Here is an 18,345-nt window from a genome sequence, read left to right on the forward strand (position 1 = left end):
GAGAGCAACAACAATATTTGCAGTGATACAAAGTCCACTTTGCTGATACCCTATCTTTGGAAGTCTGTATGCCATCTAATACCTGCTTAGAATAATAAACTCTAGTCATTAATATATCATGGGTAGCAAATAAATCCCAGCTTTATTATTCAGATTAAGGGAACAAAAACAGAAACACTTTCTACAGGCTGAGACATCTTAGACATCTACAGTGGAAGACATCCAAAAAGAGAGAGGGCAGGACAGCTGTCTGGTAGGACAGCTTTCTAGTTCAGTGCCAGCCAAGCTCTGTCACCTCCTGCCAAGCTGTCAAAACCAGCCTAGGCCATACCTAATCATAGTCTCTGATTACCCAGAACTAAGACTGTTGGGTTGCTTGACATTTCCATCAGAAATGGATTTGGCTGAACCCAAAGTTTTAATTCTACATTTCCCCTTGTTATTCAAGATTTAGGGAAGTGCTCTGACACTCAAATTTCATAAGAATATATATAAAAAATCAATATTCACAAGCGAGAAGGCAACTCACTAACACAGCACCTCACATGTTCAAGATCTATACGACCAGACCAAAGAGCTCTTGGGCAGACAGCTATGCAGAGCAGTCACAGATCTTTGGAAAAGTAGAGCAAACTTTTGTGCCTCAAAGCAATTTTCACTACCTCCATTGCTGTTATCCTGAGAAGTATGCTTTAATCTTTGTAAAAGGAGATTTTATTTAAAACTGAAAATTAGGATTGGTAAAGACATAGTTTAAAATCACGGTTTGTCACAATGTTTCTGAAACATTTCCATGTTTTTCAGTTTGCTATAAATAAAACTGGGAAGGAATTATTGAAAAAATATAATGCAGATAGATATCAGGGGGAGCACTTCATTATTATGCTCAGTTTGTTACAAATCCTGTAAACTACAGTAACATTTTCAACGTAAAGTTTGAACTTGCTTCTTAAATACAGTTGAAAAAAGGAAATTAGTATTTGTTCATTATTCTAATTCAAAGTTGCACAGAAAAGATCTAATTTTTTTGCATATAAAAATGATTAAAAAGAATGTTTAAATTTGATGGTTTAACATATTTAAAAGAAAATAGATCAATTAACATTTACGGACCTGTAGACTCATACACACAGTAAGTATGACGAAGAAGAAAAACATCAAACCAAATCCCCCAATCAAAAGAGGTCTGCGTCCAACTCTTTCAATCACTAAACCCTGAAAAAAAATAGATGGTTAATTATCTTACAGAACTGGTGGATGGATTCACCCTAAGACCCTAGTAGAACAGAATCATCCTTAGGCAACTCATTCAAATCACAGTGCTAAGCTTTTTGCAAGGCAAATCCAGATTAATTTCCATACATAAATTGAAAATTTAACTGCTCTTAATTCAATGCATAAACAGACTGTTTAGAAACTTGGTCTAATTTTACAGGATACTTTATGTTTTTACTTCAATGTCCTTTTCTGTACTTTTATACCTCCTTTAGCAAAATTTGACTCTAAAGCAAGTACGTTCATTATGCACTTGGTTCAAAATTAGAATTTCCTTTGAGCTTCTGATAATTTCCAATTCAATGTATAAGAGTTCAAAAGGCTTTGTATAACTTTCATATTCCAACTTCTATTGTTAATCATTGTTAATCACTAACTGCCTACTGCAGAGTGGGTGGGACACCGAAGAGATTAATGGCTAGTAAGATTGTGCAAAGCTTTGATTTAGAATTAATTTGATCACATTTCTTTGAATTAAGTCTGAACAACTTAATCAATGTGATGCATCAAATCTAACTGGATACATTATTCAGTAAATTAATGGGCTTTTACACTTTCATGCTTCATCATAATGAATCAAATTTGTGAATAAAACTGATCTGATTATTTGAATTCAACCCAGCAAAGCTCAGATTCAAATGTACTAAATCATACCAAAATTCTAATTAAATCTTGGCTACTTTTGCATGCTTGCAGTGGTTAAAACCAGCAAGTTTGCAACCAACAGCAGACCTGAACCAATATCAACTACTGTATTTCTACACCCTAAAAATAGATGACCTTTTAAAATTTCTTTTTGCTCCTATACTCAAGACCTCACATTTCATCTTCAGCTACATTATTACAATATATATATATATATATACACACACACAATATATATATATATATGAATGCTTTTTTACTTTGATGCACCCTGTCGGCCCAAATATGGGAGAGAGAAATCCGAATTTTGTGTGTGTGTGTGTGTGTGTGTGTGTGTATATATATTAGTAGTGTGTGTGTGTGTGTGTGTGTGTGTGTATATATATTAGTAGCAACACATAAATATATTTTGTAAGGTAGGCACTTAAGTAATTTCAATGATATGGTATTCACCAATCAGAATACTAAGGGCTTGAGTTGTCACTGGCAACCTCTCTACATGCAAAGAAGTAAGTGTCATTCTCGACATTCTACAAATGGCAGTTTCATGCATATTTCTTTCTCCCAATAGCTTTAAAACAAAGAGTTCAGTCAGTTGTTTGCAAAACGTGGCTTTTTCAGTTTTTCCTCAGAAACAAAAAAGTTTGTCTTTAAGGAAAATATCTTTGAATGGTAGATGTGAATAAGAAACCTTCAAATGGTATAGGTCAACGTTCCCCAATCTTTCTGGCTCTGTGGATCCGCAGTGGCAGTGGGGGGGGGAGGGGATGGGTTTGCATGCGTGCCTGCCACTTCTGCAAATGGAGCTTCACCTCCTCACCTGCTGCTGGCACGGCCCAGTTCCCAATGGGCCACCGGTCTGTAAACCAGGGGTTGGGGCCCCCTGCGATAGGTAACAGTTTTATTTAACCCAAAGTTAAAGTGTAATCCCAAGCATGTTTTCTTGGAAGCCCCAATATTCTTAGAAGAGTCATTCCAATCATTTCAACAAGAGACGAGATTAAAATGTAGTTCATTTCAATTAAAGCCAGGAGTTCTTACACTCTTAACATTAGCCCTCTATATTTTAAACATAAATTAGTTGTCATTAGTAACTTCCATCTATTTTATTTTTTTCATTATTGTTTTATGGATTATATTTCTTCATGCCACTCACAACTCCATAAAATTAAATAAATATTGATCTATTCAAAAGAAAGAACACCTACGTTTGTAAGAAAACATTAGCCACAATCTCAGTTGCTTACCTGATTAACTGTTTTCCCCTCAGATTTTCAAAAAAGTAAAATCTTTGAGATGGTGAACTACCATGTTTTCCCAAAAATAAGCCCTAGCTTGATTTTGGGGGTGGGCCTAATATAAGCCCTACCCCAAAAATAAACCCTAGTTTGGGGTTGAGGCACACACCTAAAAATCAAGCTAGGGTGGGGGTGGGGGTGGGGGTGTGGAACTGCCCCATGCACCCCGCACTCACTTACCTTGCAGCCAGGCCTCTCCTTGCCAGCCCACTTCTTCTGCGGCATCCCCAGGCCTGCATTTCACAGTCAAAGGCCTTTCCAGAAGCCCACTGCAGCTGAGAACTGAGCTATGGATTCAATCCATAGCTCAGTTCTCTGCTGCAGTGGCCTTCTGGAAAGGCCTTTGACTGCAAAATGCAAGCCAGAACTCCATTCTCAGCTGCAGAATGAAGCTGCTCCTTCAGATGCAGAAGATGTGGACCGGCTAGGCAGGGCTGTTGGTGCCGGAGGTGAGTGGAAAAGATTCCCCCCCCCCCGAAAATAAGATCTGGTGCCTCTTTTGGAGGCAAAAAACCAAAAGACCAGGTCTTATTTTCAGGGAAACACGGTATGTCTGTTATTCATTCTAATGTGTTTAATTCTATTTTTTATTAGATTTTTATCCTGCCTTTATTACTTTACAAATAACTCAAGGCAGTGAACATACATAATACTCTTTCCTCCTCCTATTTTTCCCCACAGTGACAATCCTGTGTGGTGAGTTGCGCTGAGAGAGAGTGACTGGTACAAAGTCACCCAAGTGGCTTTCATGCCTAAGACAGAATCAGAACTCAGAGGCTCTTGGTTTCTAGTAAAGATTTTTATAAGATTCAGTCCTTTTATTTCGTTATTGTCAGTTTAAAACTAAGATGGAAACTGAAAAATATTTCATTCTAAATTATATATTCTTTATACATTTCTATACGTTATTCAACCCACCACACACTTACAGAGAAAAGAGCAGCCAAGATCTCCACAGCTCCTGTGCTTAAGGTAACATATGGAATCATTTCAGGACTTAGGCCAGCTCCCCTGAAAATATCATTTGTGTAGAACCAAATCTGGAATAGAAGCCACCTTCCAGTTATTGGGTTTCAAAAAAAGTCATTTGGCCCTAATCAGATTCTAAGTTTTACATATATACATACATTTAATGATGGTCTGGAATTTGTCAAAACAGTTCTCTATAACCTTCAGATGCCCAGCCTATGGACATCACAATGTTGAAAACATTTGTATCTGGGTATATTGAAGACAATGTGAAATATTTACAGTAAGGGAAAAATTATTTGATCCCTTGCTAATTTTGTATGTTTGCCCACTGACAAAGAAATGATCAGTCTATAATTTTAATGGTAGGTTTATTTTAACAGTGAGAGACAGAATAATAACAAAAAAATCCAGAAAAATGCATTTCAAAAAAGTTATAAATTGATCTGCATTTTAATGAGCGAAATAAGTATTTGATCCCCTATCAATCAGCAAGATTTCTGGCTCCCAGGTGTCTTTTATACAGGTAATGAGTTGAGATTAGCTTTAAGAGATGGTTGCACTACTCCTATCCTGTTCTTGCTAGAGGACATCAACAAATGAGATAAATGCTGTTGCTATCCTATAACTGGGCCTGAATCCTAACAGAAGTGGGTACAGATAATCCAGTTCATCCAGGACCATGTGAAGCTGCCAGACCACTATCTTTTCCACAATCTTCTCTAAAAAGGGAAGACTGGAAACTGAACAGAAGTTGTCCCAGCAGGTGGGATCAAGCAATGCTTTTTTAGGAGGGGGCAAACCAGGGCCTCCTTAAAAGATCCTGGAAATGTCCCCTCCTGAAATGATATATTAATCACTGTTTGAATCCACCTGCTAGTCATAGTAATGGAGGCTTTCATGATCCAGAGGGACAAGGATCTAACTGGCAGCATCGAGGGTCCTGGCCACTTCATGATCAACAGGATAAAACTGTTCCCAGATCATTGGGCAAGACCCCTCCCCAAGCATCTCATAAGGACCTGCCTCACACCTGGGTCTCAAACTGAGAATGAATCCAAACAACTTTGTCCATCAAGTATTGAACAAATTTCTCCACATGGCCGTGAAGAAGATTGCATAGTCCCCCCATCCCAGGAGGGATCGTGTGACCTGGAATAGGGCCACTGAGTGACACTATATGGACACAATAAGAATGGAGAAATAATGCTGTTTTGTCACTCTTACTGCCACAAGATAGGCCTTGATAGCGACTCTAAGTTCTGTCAGTCGGCGTCATCCTTCATTATCCTCCAGCAATGTTCTAGCCATCTCTTAACCCTTTTCAAAACTCACAACTCCTCTGTCAGATATCCAGCTAGTGAATCCGAGAAAGGAACTCCTGGGACATTGTTCTTCCCACTAGTAATACTTTTATTGAATACACTACATTGGCACAAAGGAAGCAAAACCATCTCTGAATTTCCCGCTCAAAGGTCCATATAATTAAGCATGAATTCCCCCTTTGGCCATTCCCCTTAATCCATTGCATTGTCCAATCACCTACACTTCATTTGTTATGGTAACTGTCTGGATCGTTCAAACACCTGTGCAGCGTGTCCTTGAAGGGGGAAGCAGGGCCTCATGATCTGCAGATGGATTCTTGGCATTCCATTCCCACCCCAGATGATTCAACTACCCCCCTCCCTATTGTTTTCAACTTGAGAGCAGAGAAGAAACTAGGTGAAAAGTTTCTAGGCAGTGAAAAGCTCTTGACATCCTCCATGAAGCACAGGAATGATGAGTGAAAAGCGGTCGCATAGAAGAAATCCTGTCCAGAGCCCTGGCAGCCGGTTGGTTTCTGGCTTCAACAGGCCCTGCAGCAGAATATCTCTCAGTTCCTCTGAAACCCAATTGGGTCCATCAGTCATTAAGGATGGACCATACAAATAGGTGTAACCTCCCTGCAGAGGGGGGCAGCAACAGAAATCTCAGGGACATCAGGACATCTGACCATGACAAGTGGGATAATTTTAAATTCATCCTAGATCATGTTGTCATTGCCCCATATCTGGCATGTGACCACTGTCCTGAGTCAGGCCTAAGATGATCTGAGATAGGCCTATGGCTGCCATGAACTCCTGGGCCACTTCCGAGAACATAAGCAGGGATGGCAGATTGAAGACACCCAGAACTATAAGTCTGGGAAACTTGATAGCTCTAGATGGCCTCTAGCATCTCAGGAAAGGGAACCCCGCTTCCAGAATTACCCAAGTCTTGGTAATAAATGCTTAATACATGCCAAGTCAGCTCATTCCTCCTCAATAAGATCTTAGATAAGGAGAGCCTTATTATTGACCAATCTGGCATTCACCACAGCAGCCAAATCTCAGGACCTATGAGGCTACCCTCATAGGTCCTGAAGATGAGCTTAGGGGGGCAGAACACACCACCGATACTATACATCAGAGGACTGGACTGCCCCCAGACTCCTATAGCACCCCTACTCTGATGCATTGTCCTGCCCAACACTCCCCAAGAATATCATCCCTCTTCCCTCTTCTCAGAGTCAGGGCTCTGCCATCCCCCTCCACCCATTCTCATTCTCCCTCACAAGCAATTGGAGGGATAAAATCAGCAATGCAAGCCAAAATACATAAATAAGAAAATGGTATCCACTCTAGACAAGTTCAAATTACCAAGACCAGATGGATTACACCCCAAAATTCTGAAGAAATTGGCAGAAGGGATCTCAGAACTACTGAAGCATATCTTTCAAAGATCCTGGAGTATCAGGGAACTACCCAGATGACTGGAAAAGGATAGTTCCAATCTTCAGAAAAGGAAAACAAATAGAGCCAAGAAAAAACAGACCTATCAGCCCTGGCATCAATACCTGGAAAGATTTTGGAAAAGATAATCAAGCAATGAATCTGCAAATACCTGAGGCAAAAAAATCATAACCAGAAACCAACATGGGTTTGTAAAAACTCATCATGCCAGACAACTCTTATTGCATTCTTTGACAAAGTGAAAAAAATAGTGGACTAGCAAAATGCTGTGGATATAATTTTGTTGGACTCCAGTAAGGCATTTGATAAAGTAGACCACAAACTACTACTTGATAAGATAGAAAAATGTTGGTTACACAGTATCACCACCAGATAGATTTGTAACTAGCTGACCAACCACACTCAACATGTAGTCCTTAATGGAACTGCATCTACATGGGGGGAAGTATGCAGTGGGGTACTCCAAGGCTCTATCTTACGCCTAGTACTCTTCAATATCTTCATCAATGATTTAGACGAGGGGATAGAAGAAGAACACATCAGATTTGCAGATGACTAGCCAATATTACAGAAGATAGCTTCAAGATACAGAAGGATCTTGATTGACATGAGCATTAGACCCTAACAGAATGAAATTCAATGTAGAGAAAAGGAAGATTTTACAAGTGCAGAAGTATAGAACAGGTGGTAGGTACATGGCTCAATAACTGTGAGAAGGATTTTGGGAATCCTAGTGGACAATCACTTAAATATCAGCCAGCAGTGTGCTTCAGCTACCAAAAAAGCCATCACAATCCTAGGCTCCCTTAAGAGGGAAAGAATCAAGATCACATGAAATGTTAATATCACTTTATAATGCCTTGGTAAGATCACACTTAGTATATTGCATCCAGTTTTGATTGCCACAATATAAAAAAATAAGTTGAGAATCTAGAAAAAGTGCACAGAAGAGCAACAAAGATGATTAGGGGATTGGAGGATAAAACATATAATGAACAGTTGAAGGAATTTGATAGGTCTAGTTTAATGAAAAGGACTAGGGGCGTGATATGATAGCAGTATTCCAATATCCAAGGGCTTCCCACAAAGAAGAGGGAGTCAACCTATCTTCCAAAGCACCTGATAGCAAGACAAGAAGCAATGGATGGAAACTAATCAAGGAGAGAACCAACCTACAATCAAAGAGAATTTTTCTGATGTTTAGTACAATTATTCAGTGGAATGGCTTGCTGCTAGAAGTTGTCGGTGCTCCAACACTGGAGGTATTTAATAAGAGATTGGATAAGCATTTGTCTGAAATGGTACAGAGTTTCCTGCTTGAGCTGGGGGTTGGACTGGAAGACATCCAAGATTCTTTTCAATTCTGTTATTCTGTTAATTGCAGATTTGCAGTTCATATATTTTCAAAAAGGAGAGGGGGAAAGAGGAAAAACACAAACAGAAACAAGTGAGGAATTGTGTGTTCAGGTCCTGTGATACAGTGGTTTACAGCTAGAGTAAAAGCAGGAAGGGACAGGTCATATATCTCTTGGCCAACTAATCTCCCAGGCTTTGATGTTGAGGGGGCGCTATTTTAAATTACTTGAAATTCTAAAGAAAACAAACCCTAACCCTAATCCTTCCTCTTTTGGTAACATATTCAAGATGGTCAGTGATTAATATTTATATGTAAGGGTGAAGGTTTATGTATATATTGTATATAGCATGTTTAAATGTGTATTATGTACAGTATGTGTACACTTTTGAGAGCAAGCAACTAAATTTCATTTTTAATGTGTGTCAATGTGCCTACAGTAAAAAAAATGACAATAAAGGTTATCTTATCTAAAAAGTGGGCTGTGAAAGCAATAATTAAATATATATATATGCATATAATGACTTACAGCATTAAGGCCACAAAGTTGATAGCAAGCCATAGTTACAATTACAGTGAGAATCTGCCACCGCTTAGTGTTGTCACACAAAAGTTGAAATACAGATGCTACTTGAATATTTTTCTGCACTCGACTCTCTTCCAGAACTTCTTCTATTTCATGTGACACATCAGGTTTTCCAAGGAATTTCTGAAATGCTGCAAGCCCACAGTTCATACAATTTATACACAATTAGTTTTATTCATATCAAACTATTTTACATCAAATTGTACATCAATTACATATTTTACACATCAAATTGTAGTTTACACCAAACATTTATCTTTTTATCTTTCAAAAACAGATCCTTCAGCAAAATATGTCAGCTTCATCAGTAATGTTTGGGTTTACTCAAATAAATAGCAGATAATGATTTCTCTTACTATTCAATAATAATTCCACAAATATTTACAAGTTTCATTTCAGGTCCAACAATTTTGTAAATTCTAAATCTGCTGCTCTTATTCATACATTTAAAATAACAGCATATTGTAACTATCCTATTTCTAACTCTTTCATTCCAGTTTGAAGATATAAGATATTTCTAACTGTACACAACTCATTCACATCTTTTTCATTATTATGCAACAATATAACATGATTTTACATCTTCATTTGTTGGCAGAATCAGGCAATATAATAGCTAAGATGGTCCCTAGTAAATAGAAATTTAGAAGCACAATGAAATCTAAACTGCAATCTTATATTTACTTCTACTGGAATGAAGTTAAAAACATTTACTTCTGACTAGTTTTATGTAGCATTCTACTGGTCACACATCTAGTAAGAATAACTATATTTATTCCAAAATATGGAAGACAGTGACAATATATTCTCATTACAGCAAATGAACCAATCTTCCTTTTCCCCAATCTTTTCTGTCTGAGCTAGGTTATAGATAAATTATTATTATTTTTTTACTTGTTTTAAGCTTTGTTTTTCTTCTGGACAGAAATCAATCAAACAAACAACAGAACAACCATACCATATAATATTATTTCATTACGTGGCTAAAGATTTCAGGGATTCTAGCCCTAAGTTTAGACTGATTGGGTCCACTCAAGGACTTTCGTCGGCTTTTCATTTGAGCACAAATGGATCGGCTGGACATTTGAACACAATGGTGGAACAATACATCAGATGCTACATTAATTATCAAGAGACTAATGGGGCTGACCTCCTGCCTTTCGTGGAAGTGTCATACAACAATACGGTGCACAATAGTACTGGTCTTACTCCATTTAAAATAGCAACTGGCCGTGAATATCCTCAGGAACCACCTGTCTCACAAGCCTTGGATCAATGGGTTGCTTCATGGCAAACTGTTTGGACTAATGTGAAAAAAGCTCTAACACAGGTTGCTAAAACTTACAAGGAGCAAGATGATAAGATGCAGTCCCCTCAGAGACCATTTCGCATTGGGGAAAAAGTATATTTGTCAACTAAATATTTAAGACTCAAGCTACCCAGTAAGAAGTTGGGACCAAAGTTTCTTGGCCCTTTTCCTATAATTAGAGTTATAAATCCTGTGACTTTTGAGCTGAAACTCCCTTGCTTGCTAGGGAAAATTCACCCTGTTTTCCATTGCAGTTTGTTAAAGCCTCTTAGGGAGTCCTCATTGAGACCAACTCCCAGGGAAGCCCCTGGTCCTCTTTTAGTAGAGGGGGAAACTCATTATGGAATTAAGCAAATCCTTGATTCTAGAATATACAAGGGGAAATTACAGTATCTAATGCAATGGAAGGAATATCCTTTGTCAGAGGCCAGTTGGATAAAAAGCACGAATGTTAAGGCAGATCAACTAGTAAAAGCTTTTTACAATAAATATCCTCAGAAGCCTTGGGAAGATTCCTAATGCCACCTTTTATTTCTCTACAGGATCTGTTTTCTCTTTAGGGGATCCAACTGTCAACCTTGCAACAGACCTGGCCGAAGCTATTTTCTTCATTTTTTGTTGCCACAAGATGGGGAGGGAATGGGAAGTTTTCTATTAGACTAAACAGTTTTCTGTCCCATGGGAACCAAGATCATTTCTGTTTCCCTCAGCTGGGGAGGATGATCCTAGTGTTAGAAAGCCCACCTGGATGTATTATTGGGAAACGTAGTTGTTTGCATAGCCAGGGGGTGGGAACTGTAACTTTGTATTACTGTTGCTTTTGGGGGGGATTTTAGTCTTGGTTTCACTTTTGATCATGCTGATACTTTGTATCCAATAAATAAATAAGGAAAACTCAAGCCTCGGAGTTCTGTTCTAATTGGTCTCATCTATTGGAACCATGATATAGACTTTACAACATAAGGGACTGTTTCCAGCAAGAGAGAATATGTAAAAACTCCATAATGCAATGATCCTCTCCTTTTCCTTTAAGCAGACCAAGGGTAATTTTTAAGCATGGTACTGCTGTTTTGTTGTTGATATTGTTATCAACCCAAAAATTTGAGAACCACCCTACAGAACAGATATCAGCATGTAGTGTTCCTGAAGACTGCCACCCTCAAAAATATTGCATTTGTGCTTACAATTTTTGCTTTTAAACCAGGTGAACAATAGGATCAATTGAGATAAAAATGAATGTGACAGTACCTTTTTCTGCTGCTTTTGTGTCATTTTTTTCAAGTAATAGGAAGCGAGGACTTTCTGGAAGAAAAGGCAGGACTCCAATTTGGAGAGTTGATGGAACAATAATCATTGCAAACAGATAAGGCCACAGGAATTCCTGTAATCGGTTAATAAAATTAGTATTGGTATTGCTGCATTTCATGTAAAAATGCAATACTAAAAACATAGGCAAAATTCAGAGTTCAGTGATGGAACAGATGCTCTAATCTATAAGCAGAAGAATGACAATTATGTAACATGACAATAAGTACATTTAATTGTGAATGTCAATACCATCAATAAGTGTAAAGTTAGAAATGCAGATGACTGTAGTTTGTATCCTTACATTCTCTCTTATAAATTGACAGTAAAAAGGAGTTTGTTTGTTTTTTAAAAAAAAACCTCATGTCTTATCAAATCTCCAGTAAAAGTGAACAGAAGTTGTTCAGCTTCTAGTTATTTACACAAGATTGCATAAGTGCCACAAATACCATACCTACTGGATGGTATCTCTCTTTTGATATTATAGCAAAGAATATCTGGGCATCATTTTATCTGTTCATAATTAATGGGCTTTCAATCTCAATTTACACAGAGTGCAAAAAAGAATAAATAATTCAGAATTATTACAGACCTTTCCAAATATCTCAGGTAGCCCCAAAATCTGTCCACTGAAAACACCAACACAGATGAATATTGCTGTAATTTGTCCTAGTGACCCGCGGATCTGCTTGGGAGAAATTTCACTCAAATACATTGGAAGTGCACTCAGAGATACCCCTGTGAAAAAGAAAAAAGTGATAAAGAATATTTTTTTAGTAAAAGCAAAAATTGTAGGCAGGCAGGCAGAGAAATCTTTATGGAAGAGAATATTTGCAGATCAGGGCTGAACTGTGGGATTCTTGGTGCTCTTGAGCTTGGTTGTTTTCTAGGTAACAACATTGATGTTAGAGGGAATGAGGTTTGCTCTCATTATATATACTAGTGGATTATCCTGTCAGTATTGGTGGGAGTGGTCTTGGTGATTCATTGATTAGGCTGTTAGCTTGTGTTTACCTGAGTGGGTAGTTCCTTGATTGGGTAATTTTTATTTCTTGATTGTTAGTCTAGTGTTAACCTCTGCTCATCTGGGTGTTGCTACTGGTGAGATGTTTGGATTGTCTCTTTTGAATAATATATAGATGTTGAATAGTGTACCCACTGATGGCTGCTTTGTCTGAGTGTCTGGTTTCCAGGAATTCTCTAGCATTTTTGGACTTGGCTTGTTTAGGATGCTCACAGTTTCCCAATTGAAACTATGGTCTGTCCATTGTGAAATAAAGGAGTTTTCATGTATTCTGACTGCTAATTGGTATTCATAGATGCGCTCTGCTAGTCATCTGTTTGTCCTAAATAATGGCTCTTGATTTTTCTTCTGTAGATGCTGGGTCTTTTGGTTTAGAATAGAATAGAATAGAGCTGGAAGGGATCTTCTAGTCCAGCCCCTGCTCAAGCAGGAGGACCTATATTATCTCAGACAAGTGAGTGTCCAGCCTCTTCTTAAAATTTGCATTAGAACTATATCCCTTGTGTAATAAAACAAGCTTGTGTATATATCAAAATAAAGCATTCAGCCTCTTGGTCTGAGGTTTCTACCATACCTTAATTGTAAACCTTTCATACATTACAAAACATTAAAATAAAATTAAAACAGAAAGTATTAATGCAATAATGGTCAAATTTCTATTTACATTAATATCTCTATTGTAGACGCATGCACTTGTGTGGCAATAGGCAATATTCTGTTCTCTAGACAGATCAGACTGCTTCCATGTTCAGTCCAGAACAGATAGTTAACTCAGAGGAACAAACAGAAAATATTGCTTTATTCTGGGAATCCTAAACAAAGACTTACAGTATTGTAGAGATACATCCAAAATACGTTTAGCGATATTGGATTGTTCCACAGGTAAATTGATGATGGACTTTTCCCCTCTTCTTCTGCCTAAACGTCACATATTGGCATAATCATGAGATCTCCAGCCATGTGACTGGAAGCCATGAGCTGGATGAACAAAGGCATTCCCATGTGGCTTATGTCCAGGAAGTCTCCCCATGCCCTTTAGAAACTCCTCCCACTGACCTATTAACAAACCCAGCATTTTAACCCAATAACTGCCAGGTATTCTAACATACTGATACATGCTCTCTAGTTAGAGTTGCATAGATCTATATGATCCAGAATACTCCCTGCTCGGAAATTTATATTTCCACTACTAACTAACTGAAATAGCAAAAACACAGCATTAAGGCATGCAATACTCATTGTTAACTAACTTGTGACTAAATAGGTAAAAACTTGGTATCAAACATGGTTCAGTCTTCATCAGCAAAGGTACCAAATCGGTGATCAGCCTGGTACAAGAGTTTTTGAGTCACGACCTGACTCACATGGCTTCACGATCTGGGTCTCAGCTTGGCAAAGTAGTTCATCAACTGGGTGGGCCCGGTGCGCAAGTCTCATGGGCCAATAGTTCTGGTATGAGTTCTTGCCTCTTAGCGAGACAAGGTCTTTTTCCTGTAAAGGAAACTGGAACCAAATCTGGAATAGAAAAACTGGAACCCAAAATTTCTCAGGAACTGGATTCTCAGGATACTCAGGAACTGAAGAACCTGGAAAAACAGGAACAGCTGGATCTGGAAACACAGGAACAGCTGGAACTGAAGAATCAGGAACATCAGCTGGAACTGAAGAATCAGGAACAACAGCTGGAACTGAAGAATCAGGAACAACAGCAGCTGCAGAAGACTCAGGATACTCAAGAACCGAAGGGTCTGGAACTATCGATGAAGTACTGAAGATGGCTGCTACTGTTTTGTCATCAGGGTAGTGAGGACTTCATGTGTGGGTGTGGGTGTCTTTAATGACATAGAGTCCATGATCTTGCGGGGTGCACCAATCATATGTTCCCACGTTTCGCCTATGCGCGCTTTGCCCATGTGAGATGCATGGGGAAGGCAATCTTTGGCCTTCAGACATTTGTCAATCACTGGGTCATGTCAAATGTCTTCAATAATCTGTAAGTCCTTGCAGACTCCTATAAGATTCATTCTTGGGATGCTAAGGCAAGTGATCAAGACAATCAAAACTATGTGTAAGGACCCACCCCACTTTGCATCTTAAGAAGACAGAACTCTTGGAATATTTCTTCCAACAGGCATCTTTATTAAGAGAAAACTGGTTGCAGGCATTCTAGACAGGACTTGGGGTCCAAGCTCTCCCATTCAAGGTTTTAAGGGATCCGCCAGTAGCCCCACCCCATCACCCCCTTCTTCCAGCAACAGTTCCAGGCGTTACATTCCCACCCCCTTTTCCTCACTGCCGAGAGGAGAGACTTCAGAAAGGATTACATGAAAGTTAATGGCCCCAATTGTTATTGTTAGTCCTTTTGGTGGTATCCACATCCAGTCCCTTTGAAGTATACTGAAGGAAGTGAGGGCCATAAAGCTCCTTTGTTCACCCCCTTCCCTTCATCATATGACAGAATCCAGAGACAGCAGAAATGGGGTTTTCCATAGTTGATAACTAGAGATGAAATATAATTGGATTCTGACATCCTGCCCCCTTAAAAATAACATAGATCCACCTGAAAGAAAACAAAACAGGTATAAAAGTTAGTCAGGTTTCTTAGGATACTTTGTGTGAAACTTCTTTAATAGCTTCTGGGCTCTGATATGACGTTTATGGACCCACTTATTTTGTGAGGCAGGGAGGTGTTTCCAGGCAACTAGGTACTGAGTTGATCCATGATATCTCCTAGAATCTAGGATTTCCTTTATTTCGAAGTGTTGTTCACCTTCCACCATGGAAGGTGGTGGTGGGGGGGAATTTTTGGCCATAACGATGATTGATGCTCTCTTTTCAGCAAGCTGCAATGAAAAATTGGGTGTATTTGCCTGAGATTTTGGGGTAATTCTAATTCTGTTACTGGGTTTATGATTCTTTTAATTGGAAAAGGCCCTATATATTTTGGTCCAAGTTTTTTACAGGGCTGTAGGGACTTTAGGTATTTTGTAGATAAGTACACCATTTCTCCCATAATGAATGGTGTAGGCTCAACCCTTTTTTTATCGGCTTGTGCTTTGTATGCCTGCCTAGCTTCGTCTAGTGCTTTTCTAACTATTGGCCAGGTGTTTTGTAGTTTTTCCATCCATTCTTTCAGTGATAGGATCGTTGGTTCGTTTGGGGTTAATTCTGGCATAGGGCTAAAACTTTGACCATTGGCTCGCAGTTTCTTTAAAACCGCTCTGACTAGGTTGACATGTTCCTCTTTTGATTCGGTGAAGATAAGAATGTCATCTAAGTAAACAAGGACCCCCTTAAATAGGTGCTCCCTTAGAACGTCATTGATTAATTGCATAAATACTGCGGGGGCTCCTTGTAATCCAAATGGCAAGACTGAATTGGTAGCACCCCATGGGGCAGTTAAATGCAGTCTTCCATTCATCCCCTTCCTTAATTCTCACGCGATAGTAAGCTTCCCTTAGGTCTAGTTTAGAAAAAAAATTCCCTTTCGAGAGGTGTGACAACATGTCTTTCATGAGGGGCAGAGGGTATAGGTTGCTTTCACTGATTGTATTCAGGGCCCTATAATCCACGCATAAGCGTAAAGAGCCGTCCTTCTTCTCTCTAAAGAGGACCGGGGCAGCCACTTTAGGCTTGGCTGGCTCAATGAACCCCTTTCTAGGTTTTTCTTTATGAATCTTTCCATTTCCTCCTTCTCCTTTGGGCTCATGGAGTATAATCTGGGCTTCGGGAGTTTTGCCACAGGCTTGAATTCAATGGCACAGTCTGTGGGTAGGTGGGTGGGGGGAGCTCATCCACCCTCTCCTCACTGAAAACTTCAGCAAGGTCTCTGTATTCCTTTGGTATTTCTGGTAGCCCCTTTTCCTTTCCCATGGATGCTTTTTCTGTTCTTGATTCTGGTAGCCCCCCTTGGGATTTTAAGTCCATAGGGTCCCCCTTCAGGAATTTGATTTCTGCCGTCCTCCAATCCACCCAGGGGTTCCATTTTTGTAACCATTCCATCCCTAGGATCATTGGGCATTCCATGCCTGGGGTCACCACAAACGTTATGTCCTCCTCATGTTTGCCCAGGGAGAGGTGTATTGGTAAAGTGGCTAGGGTAGCTGGCACCCCCCCTGCTATGGACCCATCTAACTGTCCAAATGAGATTGATTGTTCCAGTCTCCTCGACAGAATGCCCAGATTCAATTGTTATTGTTAGTCCTTTTGGTGGTATCCACATCCAGTCCCTTTGAAGTATACTGAAGGAAGTGAGGGCCATAAAGCCCCTTTGTTCACCCCCTTCCCTTCATCGTATGACAGAATCCGGAGACGGCAGAAATGGGGTTTTCCATAGTTGATAACTAGAGATGAAATATAATTGGATTCTGATACTATGCCTAATCTCAGGTGCTTCCACTTAGACAGGTGTTTGAAGCGGATCGGTTGACGTTTACCAGACTGTCATGTGTCTGATTAATGAAACACTTAAAAGGACTTTCAGGCATATTTTTTCCTAAAAGCATTTATTAAGGTTACAGAGACATCAGTACGGCATGGTGGAAATGCTTAGATCTGGCTTCTTCTGTTACACATACATTCTAATCATTTTTCCACTCCCTTGTTTTGGGGTCATGGTTCACATCTTCCAATTAACTTGGAAGATGTGATTTACTTCNGGTTTCTTTTTCCCGGGCTATCCTTATTCTCCTCCCTTTTTCACTGTTGCCTGGTTTAACTATAAAAATACCAGACAGTTCTGCATATTGTCAAAGCAAGAATATACAGTATTTGCAGCGTTGACATCCGCCCCCCCTTACAAAAAGGACAGATCATTTAAAGCAAACCAAAGCATATGTCAAGGGTTATCTTTTGGTTTGTTGGGGTGTTTCACATGAAACCTTTTGACCAATCTATTAGCCTTTACTTCACTGGATTTCACCCAGGTGGCTTCGGTATCCCTTCCATTGTACTAGATACTGCAATTTCCCTCTAAAAATTCTAGAGTCAAGAATACGCTTTACTTCATAGTGGGTCTGTCCCGCAACCACGAGGGGCCCAGGTGTCTTTTTTGGAGGAAGTCTTAACGTGGAGCTCCGATATGGTTTCAACAAGCTACAATGGAAAACTGGGTGAATTTTCCCTAAGAGTTTAGGGAGTTTTAGCTCTACTGAGACTGGGTTGATGATCCTTACTATGGGGAAAGGCCCCAAGAATTTGGTCCCAATTTCTTGCTGGGCAACTTGAGGCGTAGATATTTAGTTGACAAATAAACCTTTTCCCCAACTTGGAATGTTATTTGGGGAGCCCTCTTTTTATCAGCCTACTTTTTATAGGTTTCAAAAGTCTTTTTTAAGTTCTCAAAAGCTGTTTGACAACCCATTGTCCATGCTAGTGGTTGGCCCAGTCGTGGCTTTCCTCCTCCTTTGCCTGTTTTGAGTAGTTCGGTAAGGGGTAGGGCAATCTCGGCAAAAGAGGGGATAAATTGACGATAAAGGTTGGCAAAACCCAGAAAACTCTGGAGCTGTTTGCGAGTCTTTGGGGGCTGCCATTCGATTATTTAATTTAATTAATTCAATTTGTATCCCGCCCTTCTCCCGAAGGACTCAGGGCGGCTCACAACATTTTTTAAAAACAAAAACAAACCCACAATCCCCGCCGAATAAAACCAATTAAAACCCAAATATTTTAAGTTGTGACATTTAAAATTTTCTAAAAATGAACCCGATTTAAAATCCACCCTAGGCCAGGCCCGCTTGCTGGAAAAGCCATGTCTTGAGGGCGCGGCGGAAAGTCAGGAGATCCGGAATCACCCGGATCTGGGGGGGTA

General features: G+C 39.5%; 1 protein-coding gene across 1 annotated transcript in view; it reads right to left on the reverse strand.

The window, feature by feature from the left end:
• SLC2A9 (solute carrier family 2 member 9) overlaps positions 1 to 18,345 on the reverse strand; it is a 90,327-nt gene that overhangs the window by 16,543 nt on the left and 55,439 nt on the right. The window contains exons 6-10 of the mRNA XM_015823841.1: positions 12,105 to 12,250; positions 11,456 to 11,588; positions 8,842 to 9,029; positions 4,148 to 4,258; positions 1,114 to 1,215 (exon numbers count right to left, since the gene is read on the reverse strand). Of these exons, the coding sequence (XP_015679327.1) occupies positions 1,114 to 1,215; positions 4,148 to 4,258; positions 8,842 to 9,029; positions 11,456 to 11,588; positions 12,105 to 12,250 (680 nt within the window). The remainder of the gene's footprint in view (positions 1 to 1,113; positions 1,216 to 4,147; positions 4,259 to 8,841; positions 9,030 to 11,455; positions 11,589 to 12,104; positions 12,251 to 18,345) is intronic.

The sequence above is a fragment of the Protobothrops mucrosquamatus genome, unplaced genomic scaffold (assembly GCF_001527695.2).
Source record: "Protobothrops mucrosquamatus isolate PMUCROS unplaced genomic scaffold, P.Mucros_1.0 scaffold2009, whole genome shotgun sequence".
NCBI lineage: Eukaryota > Metazoa > Chordata > Lepidosauria > Squamata > Viperidae > Protobothrops > Protobothrops mucrosquamatus.